The 19,082-nt window shown below is 37.1% G+C and overlaps 1 protein-coding gene across 3 annotated transcripts in view; it reads left to right on the forward strand.

Moving 5' to 3' along the window:
• LOC131058282 (protein YLS7) overlaps positions 1–19,082 on the forward strand; it is a 78,536-nt gene that overhangs the window by 42,026 nt on the left and 17,428 nt on the right. For 2 of the 3 annotated variants that reach the window (XM_059218532.1, XM_059218533.1), the window contains 2 exons: positions 11,328–11,405; positions 18,118–18,395. In XM_059218532.1, coding sequence (XP_059074515.1) covers positions 11,328–11,405; positions 18,118–18,395 — 356 coding nt within the window. The remainder of the gene's footprint in view (positions 1–11,327; positions 11,406–18,117; positions 18,396–19,082) is intronic. The other variant, XM_057992159.2, reaches the window with a different exon arrangement.

Raw genomic sequence — 19,082 nt, forward strand, 5'->3', positions numbered from 1 at the left:
TCCCAAGTTTTTAAGCTTTTGGGGCCTGACAAGTTATTGCCGAGTCTGAGTTTTTCATCTGTGCCACTTATTACCACTAAGATTTTTAGGTTAAAAATAATTCTCTTATTATATACACCTGTATGAGAATTCTTATTATCACAAGAATTTCCTAGAAAAGTTTGAAACCCCACATGCTTTGTCATATAATTCATTGATTTCCAACTTGAAATTAATTGGAGTGAAGGAGGTCACATATAATAGTAACCCATATAGGATTTGCTTGCCTTTCTTAAAATGAAGGCTGGGAGAATAAGTGTCTTTGTCTTGTCTTTGGAAGTGATGCATCTACTTGTGGTTATCGTGGTTTTTGACTGATTTTGACTTGGTCTGTGATTTATTTGGGATAGGGTTTTACTGGATAATGCTGTAGTCTTGATTGTCAGTGGGGGGATCTTGGTTTTGCACCTAACATGCCTAGTCAATTTGGTAGGTTCAATGGAGATCATGTGTAGTGCATTTAGAAGAATGCCACTCTACAGAGGGAAATGCTATTGTATTGGAAGGAGAGGCCCAATAGGTTTAAATAGAGGTGGAAAACCTAGATCATGTATAGAGGGGATGGCTTAGGTTACATTGATGCATTCCAAATCATCTATTTTTTGTTAGATCTTTTATCTAGGCAATGCATAATCATATCCTCCTACACAACTCTTGCCACTTTGATTAGTGATATTTATATACATAAATTAATAAATAGTTTTTGTTTTTAAATTTACTTTTGGTATGGAGGAATCTACACCTTTTGGGAACCCCTTTGCGAGGTCCTAAATATGTGGCCTCTATAATCTTTGGCCATATGAGCCACCCTTACACATGCAATGGTCGAAGTTGGGAAATCAAATCTGCAATTAATATATATTTTTATTAATATTGTTTATTTTTTTAATATATTTATTAATAATTGTATAAAAATAAATATTACATATATTTATTATTAATATATATAAGATATCTTATATATTATAATTTATTATTAGTTATATTAAAACTAAGATATTGGTTTCTTCTGTTTTAGCTTGGGTCCTGGTACGGGTACTGTTCGAGTGTGGTTACGGTTTGGGTATGGCTTGGATTCTTCCTGGGTGCCTGGGTTCCCTGCACCCAAGAAGTACCAAGGGCCAAGCATTGTTTCATAAATTAAAACGTCGGTTTTACTTTCACAACTTTGTGACATCATTTTTTATCAGAATATGCCAGCAAGCAAGCAATTAAATATCATTTCAGTTGCATTTGTGAGCTATACATATGAACATGGGGTTAGTAAACTTTATATCAGCATTACTGAGATTGATTTCAGTTGATTTACAGTATGCATATGTAGCAGCTGTTTTCTTATGTTTTGTGAATTACATTCCTTGTGTTGTTAATGATTTGGCATTTTCAAACGTTTGAAAAATGAATTTGAATCAGCTTCTGCACTTGACACAGCTAGTGGTAGTGGCGATCCAATTGACTGTGGTTCAAATGAAATTGAACCAAATGTTGATATTGACCTTGATGCTTCTGATGAACAACATGAATATAAAAATCAATTATAATTTGAATTTTCATTGTATAATGACATTTTGAAACTCGAGTATTTTCATTATTGCAAATTATGAAAGAGGTATCAAAATATTCTATTTTTTGATATTTATAGACAATTATGGATTTATGAGTATCACTCTTCTTTTAGTTATACACTGATGTAGTTTATATTTAATAATTTTGACTAAGATTAAGATTTGATTTTATAATTTTAATATATTTATTATACACTGATATAGTTATCCACTGATTTTATCTCAATCAAATCCCGATTTTTGAAAAATCTTGATCTTTTGGTTTGTGACTTTTTTTCCCAAAAGATTTTTTCTGCAATGATTGAACAATTCCTGCTAATAAAGTAGCATTTTTATTTGTTCTCTATATCTCTATGCTAATAAAATGCCTTTAAATTAAAAAACTGCCCCCCCCTCTCTCTCTCTCTCTCTCGTTTTTGTATGTTATTTGAAAATCTGATTTTTCCTCAATTAAATCCTGATTTTTTCCTCAATTAAATCCTGATTTTTGAAAAATCTTGATTTTTTGGTTTGCGATTTTTTTTCCCAAAAGATTTTTGCTGCATTGATTGAAACAATTCTGGCTACTAACCTCTCTGGATCACAGTCAGGGTTGGTAGGGCAGGTGGATGTTACTGTACTGGCTTCTTCTCTGTATTGGGTGTTAGTAAAAGTTCTAGGGGGTGTACCTTGGCTTTCTATGCTTGTCCTGAAGTGCCCCATTAACGCTTGACAGTCAGTGATAAAAATTATCAGTTCTTGCTTTCGTGATTTTGGAGTGGTCAATTAGGATGCCTTTGGTTATTCTGAAGCAATCCTTGCTGTAGAACTATGACAATACCGTTTTTCATTCCAGGTCACATCTCTTTATCTTTCTCAGCTTTGTGCTTTGTTGATAGATCCATACTTCTCATCAGTGTTGGAACGTAGATCTTAGGGCTCAGGCAGTTTAACCACTTTCAGGTTGTTCTCTCTTGCTTTGTTTTCTTCACTTTAACTTTCCTGTTATTGTTTTGATTTATTTTCATCGCCTAGGGTCCTCTTGCCTCCATTTCTTTTCTATTGTAAATTATTTTGAGGTTCATTGACTTACTTTGGTCACGTTAATATAATTTCTTTCAATCTCTTCCTTACTGCTGCAGCTCTTTTCAGTTTTCACAACTCAGAAGTTCCAGTAAAGTACATTTTGTTGGAAGTTGTTTTCTTCAATAATTGACCCATTCAAACCATTCTGTCTTTTGTAAGGACTTTCAACACACAAACCAATAGACCAAAGCAAATCCTCATTATTCAAAACTTCTCAGATGATTATTAGCCACATTTGGACAGGACTAGTTTACTGCCTTGTATGCTAGATGGTGGTTGTTTCTCCAAGCAGTAAGAAGACCATTAGATAGTTTTCCTGCCCATTGTATTTGTGCTTTTATTGAAAAACAATGGGTAGGATAGTATTAATTACAAAGCATCTTATTGTACCTCAGGACACCGAAGGAGAATTGTTTATTTCATTTGATAAAAGAGTAATATTTCATTCTTAATCTCATGCTAAATGTGTCTTTGTAACCACTAGTGCATACCAAAATGAGGAGTGAATGCTATGTCTAACCTTGTAATATAGAAATATTTACGGGGATGCATCCTAGTCCTCCTTGCTCTTGTTCTTCTTCCCTCATTTCTGTCACCTTTTCCCCATACCTTTGCTGTTTTCCTTCGTTCCATGGTGTTTCAGGATGGGGACAAGGGGGTGACAGGGGATGCATTTCCAGGACGTCCTCTAGAGGACATATGTGTGTGTGTATATATATATAGTGTGTGTGTGTGTGTGTGTGTGTGTGTGTGTGTGTGTGTGTGTGTGTGTGTGTTTGTGAATATAGATATATATATGTGTGCGTGTGTGTACACATACACATACACATACATATATATATGATTAATATATCAGAGAGAGAGAGAGAGAGAGAGAGAGAGAGAGAGAGAGAGAGGAGAGTGGTCAATAACTGATAATGGCAACATATCTTGAGAGTAGTATAACAGCATAATAAATTTCAATAAAGCATTATAACCTGTGTTACCTCAAGATTCTGTGACGAGGTAACAGAGGGATGGGGAAATGGGTTTTTGGATGTTTTTCTTTTTTGCCATTTTAGGGGACCGGGGGATGGTAGAGGAGATGACTATATAAAAAAAAAGGGAAACTTTAAAATATATAGGGAAATTTCAAATTTCAACGATGTAACATTGATAAATCTAAATTGAAATTCTAAAATTTAAATCATTCATCAATCATCATATACATTATACATAGCAATTGAGTTGAAAGTTGAAATTCACAAATTCATAAGTTCACACTCATTCATAAATATAATTTATTGAATCTGGAATCATTGTCAATATCATGCATATAATTCTATCAATATCAAAATGCCCAAAGGCTGCAAGTTTCAATGTATCATATATGTCAAAAGCCTCAAACGAGTCAAAGACTCAAAACTAAAAGTAAAACAAAGAAAGTATGCTGCTGCCCCTAATCTTCATCAAATTCAGTCACCGCCACTGTTAGCCTCAGCCTCAAAGGTTGCATCATCCAACAGAATCCCAGTCAATCCCTCCTGTGCTTCCTCCTCATCAACTTGGGTGGCATCTTTGGGATTAATATCCCACTGTAACGTTGGACTTTGTCAATACTTTAGAGTCTTACAATCCTCAAGTCGTAGAGCACCATGCATAGCCACTAACTTCTCTGCTCGTCTAGAGGTAAGCCTATTGTAGGTGTGGGGGCCACTTAGCAAAGGAGATAGGATTTTTTTTTCTTAATTTTTAGTTGTTATTTTTATGAAAAAAGGGACACTTTCGAGGGGGATGACCGACCATCCTCACTAGACATGCCCCACAATGCAAAAAGTGGGTAGGGCAAGGGGACGTTTTCCACCGTCCCCTCGTTCCCCAAAGGTTTCCATTTACATTTCCAAAACGGGTGCAAAAGAGGTGGAAACGCGTCCTCGAGTAACACTGAATTTATAACAGCAGTCTAAAACATCAAAAAACCATGGTCTATCAATATCCAAAAGTCTCAAACATGTATCCAACAGTCTCAATCATCAAAATACAACAGTCTATGAAACTAAGCCTCATTCGGGCTATTAATATCCAAAGGCTTAGAACAATCTAAGTCAACATCACCCTTTAGAAGAAGAGGATCATCCAATGGTAGCTCAACTAGTCGTGGTTGCTGGGTTAGTGTTTTGGTTTTAACTCTTTATATCATTTTAGGGTGTTGAAACAATGTAGCTTCGGTAAGATAAATGATTGAATGAGAGATAAATGAAGTCTCTCATTCAATCATCTATCCTATCGATAAATCTACATGCTAATGGTAGACATCATAATCATCTTTATAAGCATTTCTATCATCGATCGAATCTCGATCGTATTTGCTATGTAGTGATTTCATTTATATGCTGTGATTGTAATTGGTTATGCATATCTATTCTAGTTGTCATATAGTGTTGTCATATGATAACTACAATAGTTATTGTATTAACATACTTTTGCTCTTATACCGATCCATAATCGGGTTGCATTTACCATCGATTACCATGAAATAGCATTAAGAATAAACCGATTAGTGATCGGTTAATGATAACTAAAATTGCATTAGAAACTAATCGATTCATTATCGGTTACAATGATAATCAAACCGCATTAAATCACAAACTGATTGGCATCGATTATCATTTGTTATGTATTGGAATTTATAATAACCGATAGTTATTGGTTTGTATTATGAAGATGCACCACCCTTGATCAAGACATGTCTTGATCGGACATGTCATGAGACATGTCCGGTCAAGGCATGCCTTGATCTTACAAGGCAATGCCTATATATATGTGCCATGAAGAATGCTGGAGAAATATCGAAATCAATAAATATTATCTACAGCCACTTGCAAACAAAGAAGTTTCAGTTCATAATCAGAGATAACTAGAGAGCATACATTAATAGCATTGAATATTGTCTAAGGAATTAAAAGAAAGACAAAATCCTTAACATTCCACTTTTGAACATAAATTTGAATACTTTTACATGGTATCAGAGCAGGGTTGATCAAACCTAAGGCATTCAAATTTGAGAAGTTCAAATCGAGGATATAGTCATCACATTTCCATGGCTAACGCTATCAAATTTGAGGATAGACTTGAAGGAGGCGACAATTTCTCAGCATGGAAATTTAGAATTAAGATGATTCTAAAAGAGAATAAAGTTGAATCATTTGTAAGAATTGAATCTAAAGAACCTGAGAATGAACCTGACAAATTGGCATGGATCGAGGGAAATGAAAAAGCCATGAAAATCATAGTCGATGGAGTGAGAAACCACATTATGCCAATAATAACGAAGCATGAGACTGTCTACCATATGTTCAAAGCACTCGAAAGTGCATTCGAGATAAACAACGCAAGTAGAACCTTGACTTTAAAAAGGGAAATAAATCATATAACTATGAACAAAGGAGAGTCAATCAATGCGTACTTTATGCGGATATCAGCCCTAAGGGATGAACTGGCAACACTTGGATATGAGATCTAGAGCAAAGAGCTAACGCTCATTGCTCTAGATGGGTTGCCTAGTACATGGGAAACATTCGTCCAAGGCATTAGTGCAAGGGCTAAATATCCGAAATTTGATAGGCTAAGAGTAGATTGTCTTCAAGAGGAGTCAAGGTTAAATAAGAAGGGGATCAAGCAAAAGAACATAGATGAAGATCTCCATGCTCTAAATACCAACTCCAACAAGAAAAGCAAGAAGAAACATTTCAAGAAGAGAAAGAACCGACATGAGAAAAGGTCATCTAAGAAAAAGACAACTCTCACATTCAGTGCTTTAGGTGTGATCAATATGGACACTATGCAGCAAGATGTTCGGATAGAATCAAACAACAAGCTACATTTGCAAAAGTGAAAAGGGAAGAATATGACTCTGAGAAGCATGTATTCTACTCTGCCCTCTCTAGCCAAGTATCCAATAAATCTAACACCTGGATCATTGACAGTGGGTCTTCAAGACACATCACTGGGTATAGAGAATTATTGGATTCCATGTTAGAAGAAACTGATGAAGAAGTAACCATTGGTGATGACTCTGCACATCCAGTGAAAGGCGTCGGTACCTGCACTATTAAGCTAAAGATAGGCATGTCTCTCCAACTCACTGGAGTCCTATTCGTTCCTAGCATCAAGAGGAACTTAATCTCCATATCTGCACTTGAAGATGATGGGTACAGAATAACCTTCATGAATGGTAAAGTTCTAGTATGGCCACAAAACTCTTCCATCAAGAAGGCTATAACTCTAGGACATAGAAAAGGCTATTTGTACGAGGTATGTATTGAATCTAACCTAGCCCTACTTCATGAGATTGCAGATTCTAATGAAATTTGGCATAGAAGATTAGGTCATTTAAACTTTCGTGCTTTATGTTCAATGGAAAAATTAGTAATTGGTTTGCCTAAGTTAAAACAATACCATTCCGGTACATGTAAGGGGTGTGCCCTAGGCAAAAATACCAAGAGTTCCTTTTAGAATAGTTTTAGGAAAACGAGCAATGTTTTGGAACTAGTTCATTCTAACCTATGTGGGCCAATGTCTGTACCATCATTAGGAGGGTTCCTTTATTATGTAATATTCATTGATGACTTCTCCAGGAAGACTTGGATCTACTTCCTTAAACGTAAAGAATCTGAAGAGATTCTCAAGAGATTTAAGGAATTCAAATCCCTCTCTGAAAACTCTTCCGAAAAGAAAAGAAAAGTCCTAAGTACTGATAATGGGAGGGAATATACCTCAGACATCTTTAGGGAATTTTGTAAAGAAGCTGGGATTAAGAGGGAGTTCACTATTCCTTACAACCCCCAACAAAATGGGGTTGCTGAAAGGAAAAATAGAACCATTGTAGAAGCAGCCAAAGCCATGCTCCTTGATCAAAACTTAGAAACTCACCTTTGGGCAGAAGCCTCCAACACTGCTGTTTACATACAAAATAGATGTCCTCATTCCCACATTGAAGACAAGACCCCTGAAGAAGTCTTCATCGGGATAAAGCTAGATATCACCCACTTTAGAATATTTGGCTGCCTTGTTTACTTTTACATACCTAAAGAGAAAAGGACAAAACTAGAACCCTCTGGAAGAAAAGGAATCTTTGTTGGATATAGTGAAACCTCTAAAGCTTACAAAATTTTTGTACCTAGACATAGCAATATTGAACTTAGTAGAGATGTTATATTTGAAGAAGATATAGCCTTCAAAAGGGCTAAATACTCTATTGAGTCGGAAATCTATGCTCCATCTTCAGACCTAGAAGAGGATCCCACTCCTGAGATTCAGAGGGAGCGTTCAGAAGAAAATGAAGTATAGATTCCTCCCCAAGAAATCCCTAAGAAAAAACCTCTATGGGCTCACAAAACAATGGAGGATGCAAGGGACTTTGCAGCTCCTTCAGGGACTTTTGGAGAAAGAGGCCCTGAAGATTTTCTAGCTATGTTGCCCTTATGAATGGTCTGTCCAAATCAGAACCCTCTAGTGTACCGGAAGCTCTTAAACATCAAGTTTGGAAAGATGCAATGTCCGAAGAATATACATCCATACTTAACAATGATGTGTGGGAAATTCATCCTATGCCAAAAGGGAAATCCATTGTTTCATCCAAGTGGCTGTTCAAAATCAAACATGCCGCAGATGGTAGTATAGAGAAACACAAAGCCAGATTTGTTGCCCGGGGATTCTCACAGAAAGAAGGCATAGACTATGATGAGACATTTGCTCCAGTTGCTAGGTACACCTCTGTCAAAGCAGTACTGGCCATTGCAGCAGCCAAAGGTTGGAAAGTCCATCGGATGGATGTGAAAACTGCTTTCTTGAATGGTAAAATTGAGGAGGAAGCCTACTTAGAACAACCAGAAGGGTTTGAGATCCACAATGCAGAGACACTTGTGTACAGATTAAAGAAAGCCCTATATGGTTTAAAACAGGCTCCCAGGGCCTGGTATGAAAGAATTGACAACTATCTTCTGGGATTGGGGTTCTCAAAGAATGATGCAGATCCAAATCTATACTTCAAGAAAGTCAAAGGTGATATGCTGATATTGATCTTATATGTTAATGATCTTTTGATTACAGGAGAAGATCACCTTATCGAACAATGTAAGAAAGACCTTGAAAAGGAGTTTGATATGAAGGATTCAGGCCTTCTACATTACTTTCTTGGATTGGAAGTTTGGCAAAACTCTGGCAGTATTGTGCTTAATCAAGGAAAATACACCTTAGACATATTGAAGAGATTTGGTATGATGAACTGCAAACCCATGTCTTCTCCTATGGAAACTAATCTTCACAAATTGAAGGAGGCAACAACAGATTCCCCATTGGTAGATCCCACTCTCCACAGACAGATGATTGGATCGTTAATGTACTTGGTCAATACTAGACCTGATATCTGTTATCCAGTAAATGCCTTGAGCCAGTTCATGTGTGAACCTAAGGAGATACATCTTATGGCTGTGAAACATATTATGAGATACCTTCAAGGTGTTGTTTGTAATTAGGGCTGGCGGATTCCAACATTGGAATCCACCTCCATCATATAGGGCCAGGCCCAATACTCCTCGGCTCCCACCTAAAAAGGCTCCCACGCTACACTTAAACATATCGCGCCTCCTTGATAGGGCCGACCCTATTCAATTCAATTAAAAGGAAGTAATATAATTAATATAATTAATAATGTTAATACATGAAGGACGACATGTTAAAAGGAAATAAGTCTCCTATAAATGTGACTCTTGCTTCTCATTATCATCATTCGAACTCAGGCAGATGAAAATTTTATTTAGTGAAAAGCGAACTTTATATTAAAGGCATCTGGCAAACGGCGAACTCCATTAGTTAGCAGCAGATCCTCGACAGTAGACAACGAACTCCATTAGTTAGCAGTAGATCCTCAATAGGAGACAGCGAACTCCATCAGACATCTGCAGATCCCTAGTTAAAGGCAGTGAACCTCAGATCATCAATAGGAGACAACGAACTCCATTAGACACCTGCAGATCCCAAATTAAGGGCAGCAAACTTCATAAGAAGCTGGAGACCATACAACGAACTTCATAAGAGGCTGGAGATCATATGTAATGTTCAGTTGAATTCAAAATCATAATAAGATCTGAGGATCCTTTGGCTGGGTTTTTCCTCCTAGGAGGTTTTCCCAGGGTAACTGTGTTTTGTCTTTTGCATTTCATTTCCTTTATTATGCTTAAGTCTGGAAAACAATAAGTTAATTAACCTTATTCTAATTTTCTGAGTTTTATTCAATCTGAAAGTACTAAAAATAACATGGTATCAGAGCTAATTGGTTAGATCAATCTTCAGATTTAAAATTCAGTACACCTTTATTTCCAGATTGCTGTAGCTTTTGCAGATCAGGTCAATGGGGCTGAAAGTTGAAGATAGGCTTGATGGGAATCTAAATTTTACTGCATGGAAAGTTCGAATCAAGTTGGCTCTTGAGGAAGAAGATCTTCTCCAATTCATTGAAGCGAAAGAGCTAACTGAGCCTTCGGATGCAGCTGAGTTGAAACAATTCAAAAGGGATGCTATCAAGGCCAGGAAGATTCTCATTGATTCAGTCAAAGACCACCTCGTCACCTCTATTGCCTCATTCACCACTGCAAGGGAAATGTTCAGCCATCTACAAGGTACATATGAAGTTAACAATCTTAGTAGGGCAATTACGTTAAGACAACAACTACTTAATATCAAAATGGCTAAAGAAGATTCTGTTATTTCCTATTTCATAAAAATTTCAGAACTAAAGAATCAGCTAGGTTTAATTGGCCATAACATGGAAGATAAAGACCTTGTCATGATTGCCCTTAATGGTCTACCTCTCTTGGGAGTCATTTATCCAAACCGTAAGTGATCGGTCGGAGTTACCTACTCTTGATCGCCTTAAGAATGATTGCATCCAAGAAGAGTCTCGCCTCTTCACAAGGAGTCAATCCAAGAGCCCCCATGTAGATGAACATCACATGCTTGCAGCTCAATGCAAGAAAAGGGGAAATTGGAAGCAACCTTATCCTAGAAGAAATAGGGATTCCAGATCCTTTAGTTCCCAACACCCTTGGAAGAAACCAAGAGATACCTCGCGTGTGTGATGTTTTAGATGTGACAAATTCGGTCATCATGCTAAGGAATGTCAATTTAACCCTAACCAAAGTGAAGCAAACCTAAATGAAGTCTCAGAACAAAATGATGACTTCTTATTCATCTCCGCTCTATCTAGCAGTGTTCCCTCAGATAGCAATACATGGTTGATTGACAGTAGTGCCTCCAAACACATCACAGGTTATTGCGATCATCTTTTAGGTCTAGTAGAAAAGGATACCAGCCTTCACGTAGTAATTGGTGATGACGCTCGTTATTCGGTAAGAGGTTCTGACTCTACTTCTCTAAAATTAGATTCTGGTATTTCCTTGCATCTTAGTGATATATTGTTTGTTCCTGGAATTAAAAGAAACCTAATTTCCATTTCTGCTCTAGAAGATAAAGGTTATCAAATTGCATTTTCTGAAGGAAAAGTTCTTGCTTGGTCTAAGAAAGATAGTTTTGAATTTGCTCGTATAATTGGTCATAGATATGATAGTCTTTATAAGCTCTCTACTAACCCTATTCAAACCCTCATTAATGAGGCCCCAGAATCATGTGAGTTATGGCATAGAAGACTTGGACATCTACATTATCAAGCTCTTCCATCCCTTGAAAGGCTAGTCAAAGGTATGCCTAAACTCAGTTAAATTCATGATAACACTTGTAAAGGTTGTGCTATCGGTAAGAATGTTAAAAGTCCTTTTCATAAAAGTGAAAATAGAGCTAAAGACAAACTAGAACTTGTTCACTCTGATTTATGTGGTCCTATGTCTATAGCATCTCCTAGTGGATTCCTTTATTATGTAATCTTCATAGATGATTTCTCTAGGATAACTTGGATCTACTTCTTGAAATCTAAAGAATCTGATGAAGTCTTAAGTAAATTTAAGGAGTTTAAAGCATTAACTGAAAACCTCTCTGGTAAAAGAATCAAATGTTTAAGATCTGACAATGGAGGTGAATACACCTCCGGTAGCTTTCATAATTTTTGTGTTGAGTCAGGAATTAAGAGGGATTTTTGTGTTCCTTACAATCCTCAACAAAATGGTGTTGCTGAAAGAAAGAATAGGACCATTGTGGAGGCTGCAAAGGCTATGATTCACGATCAAGACTTGTAGACCTTCCTATGGGCTGAGGCTTCTAGAATAGCAATATATATCCAGAACAGATGTCCTCATCGTGCTCTAAAGAACATGACCTCGGAAGAAGCCTTCACGAGACTCAAACCAGACATTAGTCACCTCAGGATCTTTGGAAGTCTCGTCTATGTTCATGTGCCCAAGGAAAAGCGATCAAAGTTGGAACCCTCCGGAAAGAAAGGCATGCTAGTCGGATACAGTGAATCCTCCAAAGCATTCAGGATTTACATCCCAGGTCAAAGGTATGTTGAGGTAAGTAGGGATGTTAAATTTGAAGAAGACATTGCGTTTAAGAAATCTAAGGGTTCTTGTGTTATTGATGAATCTGATGATAATCAAAATATGAACGTTGATACTAACCCTGAGATTCAGAGTGAGCAAGTTGAACCTCCACCACAAGATGATCATGATGATCCTCCAGAACCCATGAATCCCACTGATATTCCTAGTGACATTGTCGTTACCAAGAAGAGACCACTTTGGGTAAGAAACACCATTCAAGAAGCTGAAAGATTCGCTGCTCCAAGTGGCACCTTCTGTGAAACTAAGAGACCTCAGGTATTTTCCAACTATGTTTCTTTAATGTGTAATCTCATTGAAACTGAACCTTGCAATGTTGAAGAAGCCTTAAGTCATCATGCCTAGAAGCTTGCTATGGATGAAGAATATTAGTCAATCATCAAGAATGATGTGTGGGACCTTGTGCCCAGACCCAAAGGTAAGTCTGTTGTTTCCTCTAAATGGTTATTTAAAATTAAACATAATGCTGATGGTAGTATTGAAAAATATAAGGCTAGATTTGTAGCGCGTGGTTTTTCCCAAAAGGAAGGCATAGACTATGAAGAAACATTCGCTCCTGTTGCTAGATATACTTCCATTAGAACAATAATTGCTATTGCTGCTTCTAAGGGTTGGAAACTACATCAAATGGATGTTAAGACTGCCTTTCTCAATGGTGTCATTGAGGAAGAAGTCTATATTGAGCAACCTGAGGGATATGAGATTCAAGATAGATTAACCCATGTGTGCAGGTTAAAGAAAGCTCTATATGGTCTTAAACAAGCTCCTCGTGCTTGGTATGAAAGAATTGATAAATATTTGCTAAGTCTAGGTTTTTGTAAAAATGATGCTGACCCTAACATTTACTTTAAAGTAGCCAATGATGAAATGCTAATTCTAGTTCTTTATGTGGATGACTTATTTTTGACTGGTAAAGATGAACTTATTATTAGATGCAAGAAAGAATTAGCTTTAGAATTTGAAATGAAAGATTTAGGTCTAATGCATTATTTCCTAGGTCTAGAAGTATGGCAAAGATCTAACGAAATCTTTCTAAGTCAAGGGAAGTATACTATTGACATTTTGAAAAGATTTAGAATGATGGATTGTAAACCAATGTCTACTCCTATGGAATCTAACTTAAAGAAGTTAAGTGTTTCTGCAGCTAACTCTGAATTTGCAGATCCATCCGAGTACCGACAGTTGATTGGATCACTGATGTATCTAGTTAACACTAGACCGGACATATGTTTTGTTGTGAATGCCCTCAGTTAGTTCATGAGTTTGCCCAAGCATGTTCACCTTGTTGCAGCCAAGCATATTCTAAGATACTTGCGGGGCACAGCTGGCTTTGGGCTGAAGTATCCACGTAACACCCCAATAACCTTGGAAGGTTATTCTGATGCAGGCTGGGCTGGAAGCGTCAAAGACAGGAAAAGCACCTCCGGTATTTGTTTCAGCTTGGGTTCTACAGTAATCTCTTAGGCCTGCAGAAAACAATCCTCAGTGGCATTGAGTACTGCTAAAGCTGAGTATATTGCAGCAAGTGTAGCATCCAGAGAAGCAGTGTGGCTTCATAAGCTTCTTGCTGGACTGTTTGGTCAGCCATGGGACACTACAGTTATTCACTGTGATAACCAGAGTTGTATTAAAATGTCTATCAATCCAGTGTTTCATGACAGGTCAAAACATGTGGAAACCCATTATCACTTCATTCGGGATATGGTGCAAAGGGGTGCCATTCAGCTGAAATACGTCAGCACTGATGAGCAGGTTGCAGATATCCTTACCAAGCCTCTATCCAAAGTGAAGTTTGTGTACTTCAGGGATAGACTCGGTATTGTAGAAAATGAAACTCCGATTGAGAGGGAGTCTCAAGTTTAGTGATACTTTGTATTGTATAAATCCACCCTCTATGGGCAATGTAAGGTGGTAGTGTAAACTTCTCAGGGAGAAGTATAATTCTTAACCATCCTCTGCGGGCAATGTAAGATGGTGTTGTAAATGTTAGCCACCCTCTACGGGCAATGTAAGGTGGTATTGTAAACTTCTCAGGGAGAAGTGTATTTATTAACCATCCTCTTCGGGCAATGTAAGATGGTATTGTAAAAGGGAAGTGTAATTGTTAAACCATCCTCTGCGGGCAATGTAAGATGGTATTGTAACCTTGACCATCCTCTGCGGGCAATGTAAGATGGTAGAAAAGGATCCTCTCCACCCTCTGTGAGTAATGCAAGGTGGATCCAGTCTATGCTTGTGTGCAAGCTGGAAGATTATGATTATGATTCTATTCCCTAATTAAGAGGGAGTGTTGTTTGTAATTAGGGCTGGCGAATTCCAACATTGGAATCCGCCTCCATCATATAGGGCCAGGCCCAATACTCCTCGGCTCCCACCTAAAAAGGCTCCCACGCTACACTTAAACATATCACGGCTCCTTGATAGGGCCGACCCTATTCAATTCAATTAAAAGGAAGTAATATAATTAATATAATTAATAATGTTAATACATGAAGGCCGACATGTTAAAAGGAAATAAGTCTCCTATAAATGTGACTCTTGCTTCTCATTATCATCATTCGAACTCAGGCAGATGAAAATTTTATTCAGTGAAAAGCGAACTTTATATTAAAGGCATCTGGCAAACAGTGAACTCCATTAGTTAGCAGCAGATCCTCGACAGTAGACAACGAACTCCATTAGTTAGCAGCAGATCCTCAATAGGAGACAGCGAACTCCATCAGACATCTGCAGATCCCTAGTTAAAGTCAGTGAACCTCAGATCATCAATAGGAGACAGCGAACTCCATTAGACACCTGCAGATCCCAAATTAAGGGCAGCAAACTTCATAAGAAGCTGGAGACCATACAACGAACTTCATAAGAGGTTGGAGATCATATGTAATGTTCAGTTGAATTCAAAATCATAATCAGATCTGAGGATCCTTTGGCTGGGTTTTTCCTCCTAGGAGGTTTTCCCAGGGTAACTGTGTTTTGTCTTTTGCATTTCATTTCCTTTATTATGCTTAAGTCTGGAAAACAATAAGTTAATTAACCTTATTCTAATTTTCTGAGTTTTATTCAATCTGAAAGTACTAAAAATAACACAAGGTACTCTTAACTATGGACTCAAGTATGAGAAAGGTGATTTGGATCTTCATGGGTTCACTGATTTAGATTGGGTTGGAAGTGTGACTGACAGGAAAAGCACCTTTGGATGCTGCTTCAGTTTGGGTTCAGCCATGATATCTTGGATTAGCAGGAAACAATCTTCAATAGCTCAGAGTTCTACAAAGGCCGAATATATCGCAGCTTCCATGGTTGCACGAGAAGCTGTATGGCTTAGAAAACTACTTGTGGGATTGTTCGGTAAGCCACTAAAGCCTACAATAATTCATTGTGATAACCAGAGTTGTATAAAACTCTCTGTGAACCCTGTATTTCATGATAGATCCAAACACATAGAGATTCCTTACCACTATGTGAGAGATATGGTGGATAGGAATGTGATTTAGTTGCAATATATCAGTACAGGAGACCAAACAACAGACATACTGACCAAGCCTCTATCCAGAGTAAAAGTTGAACACTTTAGGAAAGGACTTGGTATGATTGAATTGTAATTTGCTTTATAATCTGTACTAATCTATAAGATGTTTAATGTGTAAACTTCTTTTGTCGTGTTATGACTTTATGGGCTCCTCCCCCTGTGTCCATTTCTAAGAGGTGACGATCTTGTAATGTTGATATCATGCTGACTTGATATCATCTTGACTCATGGATGTGCCATGATATGTTATGGTAGACATTATGTGGCGTAATGTCAATGCACATACCATAACTTGGATATAAGAGAATTCAATATTCTCAAATTATTTTATATCCAAGGTACTGATATCACGTGCTATGTGATATCTCTATATCACGAGATGATGTGATATATTTCTGTATCACGTGTTATGTGATATATCATGTCACGAGCATATGTGACTTGATCTTTTGTATTACGAGGTCATGTAATACATTCTATTATGAGAAATGTTATGCTATATAATTAGATGATTATTTCAATGTTTACATAGATCTCCATTTATCTTCCCTAGCTAAGAGGGAGTGTTGAAACAATGTAGCTTCGGTAAGATAAATGATTGAATGAGAGATAAATGAAGTCTCTCATTCAATCATCTATCCTATCGATAAATCTACATGCTAATGGTAGACATCATAATCATCTTTATAAGCATTTCTATCATCGATCGAGATATGATCGTATTTGCTATGCAGTGATTTCATTTATATGCTGTGATTGTAATCGGTTCTGCATATCTATTCTAGTTGTCATATAGTGTTGTCATATGATAACTACAATAGTTATCGTATTAACATATTTTTGCTCTTATACCGATCCATAATCGGGTTGCATTTACCATCGATTACCATGAAATAGCATTAAGAATAAACCGATTAGTGATCGGTTAATGATAACTAAAATTGCATTAGAAACTAACCGATTCATTATCGGTTACAATGATAATCAAACCGCATTAAATCACAAACCGATTGGCATTGATTATCATTTGTTATGTATCGGCATTTATATTAACCGATAGTTATCGGTTTGCATTATGAAGAGGCACCACCCTTGATCAAGACATGTCTAGATCGGACATGTCATGAGACATGTCCGGTCAGGGCATGCCTTGATCTTACAAGGCAATGCCTATATATATGTGCCGTGAAGAATGCTGGAGAAATATCGAAATCAATAAATATTATCTACAGCCACCTGCAAACAAAGAAGTTTCAGTTCATAATCAGAGATAACTAGAGAGCATACATTAATAGCATTGAATATTGTCTAAGGAATTAAAAGAAAGACAAAATCCTTAACATTCCACTTTTGAACATAAATTTGAATACTTTTACATAGGGTTTCATTGTGGTTTAGAAGTCCTTGTGGGCCTCCTAGGGACCAATAGAAGCAAAGAAAATTAAAAACAATTAGTTTTTTGGTTTTGTAAGCTTGGAATCATTCCTAGCCAAAGGGGATGGCTGGCCGTTTTGGGGACGTCAGGACGCCAAGAGGACATCACCTTACCGTCCCGGGGATGGCGAGACGTCCCCAAATGGCTAGGGATGTTTCTTGGGGTTTTTGGTGTAGTAGGCACGACAAGGGGGCATCCCCTTGGCGTCCCCCCATCCCAAAACAATTAGGGGACGAGGACAGTGGGTTCCGGGGCTGGGGATGCCTCCTTATGTAAGCTAGCTGTTTTCCTATTCAGATATTGATTCTAGGATTTTGGGGGTACATCTAGGCACTCCCTTTTTGCATTCTTTTGTTTCTCTCTTGTATCCCCCAACCTCCTAAAATGGATGTGCTGCAACTTATAATTTATTAGATCCCAATTTTTTAATCTACAAATAATATATAGATTGTGATACTATAGGGGTCATAGTTCATGGTTGTTTTGGAATATAGAACACCAAACTTAGTTCAATTCAGTAGATCTTGGATTTTTAGCTTGAAAAATAACTGTTCTTCAATCTTTACTGGAATAAACATGTAAGAGATTACAAACTTATGACATACTATTTGAATAGAATGGCAATTAAGAGCAAATAGGCTGTACATGGTTAGTACTTGTTGGATTTAATTTGATTCATTATATTTCTACCCACATTGTATAATGTTTCTCATTTTCTGAGTTCTTCATGATTGGAAATATTTTATTATATCGTTACGGATCACGCATAGATAAAAGGTGAAAATTTGTGACTTGAAATATCAATCTAATCTCTCTCCCGCCATTTTTGCCCAAAATCTGTTTTATTCACATATAGATGGTTAAGACAGCATTGCCAGATTATGAATTCTTGCTTTTTATGATAGTTGATTTACTTAACATTTATGGCATGTGCAGAAAAGTGTGACTTTTCCCAAGGAAAATGGGTGCATGATTCCCTTGGGCCCCTATACAAGAATGATTCCTGTCCAATATTATCACAACCTCAAAATTGCCAAGGTAATGGAAGACCAGATAAAGATTATGAAAATTGGAGGTGGCAACCTATGAGCTGTGATCTTCCAAGGTTGGATGCACACAAATTTCTTGAATTAATGCATGGAAAAACCCTTGCTTTTGTTGGTGACTCGGTTTCCAGAAATCAAATGGAGTCAATGATGTGCATATTATGGCAGGTTAGTGATTTTGTCGTTATTTTCAGTTTGTGTTAAACTATGATTTGTGTGTCCTTCACTAAAATATAAAATATTTAGAAAATCTGCCCTATTAAAGTTTGTGAATTTGGATCAACTTTGTATGCCTGTCCAGTCTTCAGAACGTAGTAGCACATCTATGCAGTTTTGCTCTTGACATATAAAAAAATGCACTAAAACACTTTGGGTTATCTCAATTGTCTGTAATTACTAAAAGAGCCTTATTATTATATGACCTTGTAGTGCACAAGTTTGTATCATGTTTGACCAAAACTATATTTGCTGACTAAAGATTTTGCAATATGTTTCAAGTAATTGTGAAAATGTTACGCCCCTAAGAAAGCCCTCCTTATGTGGAAGACCTTTTAGAAGACTAATCCCTGAAATTTGAATAATGAATATTGTTATAAATGATGGATAATTGACTTGGGAAATATATTCTTTGGTGCTATCTTTACGTAGCTTACCTCGCTTGATCATCATTTTATATGTTGACTAATAAGACTAAGAATTCTGTGCTGAAGAGGATTGTATAATAGGAAAAGTGGTCCAAAACATTGTTTTTGGTGCAAGGGATTCACGACCTCTGCCTCCATCAAGGATTATTTTGACAGCTCAGGGAGGATTAGACACCATAGGATATAATATAGTTCATCTCATTGCATAATT

Source organism: Cryptomeria japonica, chromosome 3, assembly GCF_030272615.1.
Source record: "Cryptomeria japonica chromosome 3, Sugi_1.0, whole genome shotgun sequence".
NCBI classification, from domain to species: Eukaryota; Viridiplantae; Streptophyta; class Pinopsida; order Cupressales; family Cupressaceae; genus Cryptomeria; species Cryptomeria japonica.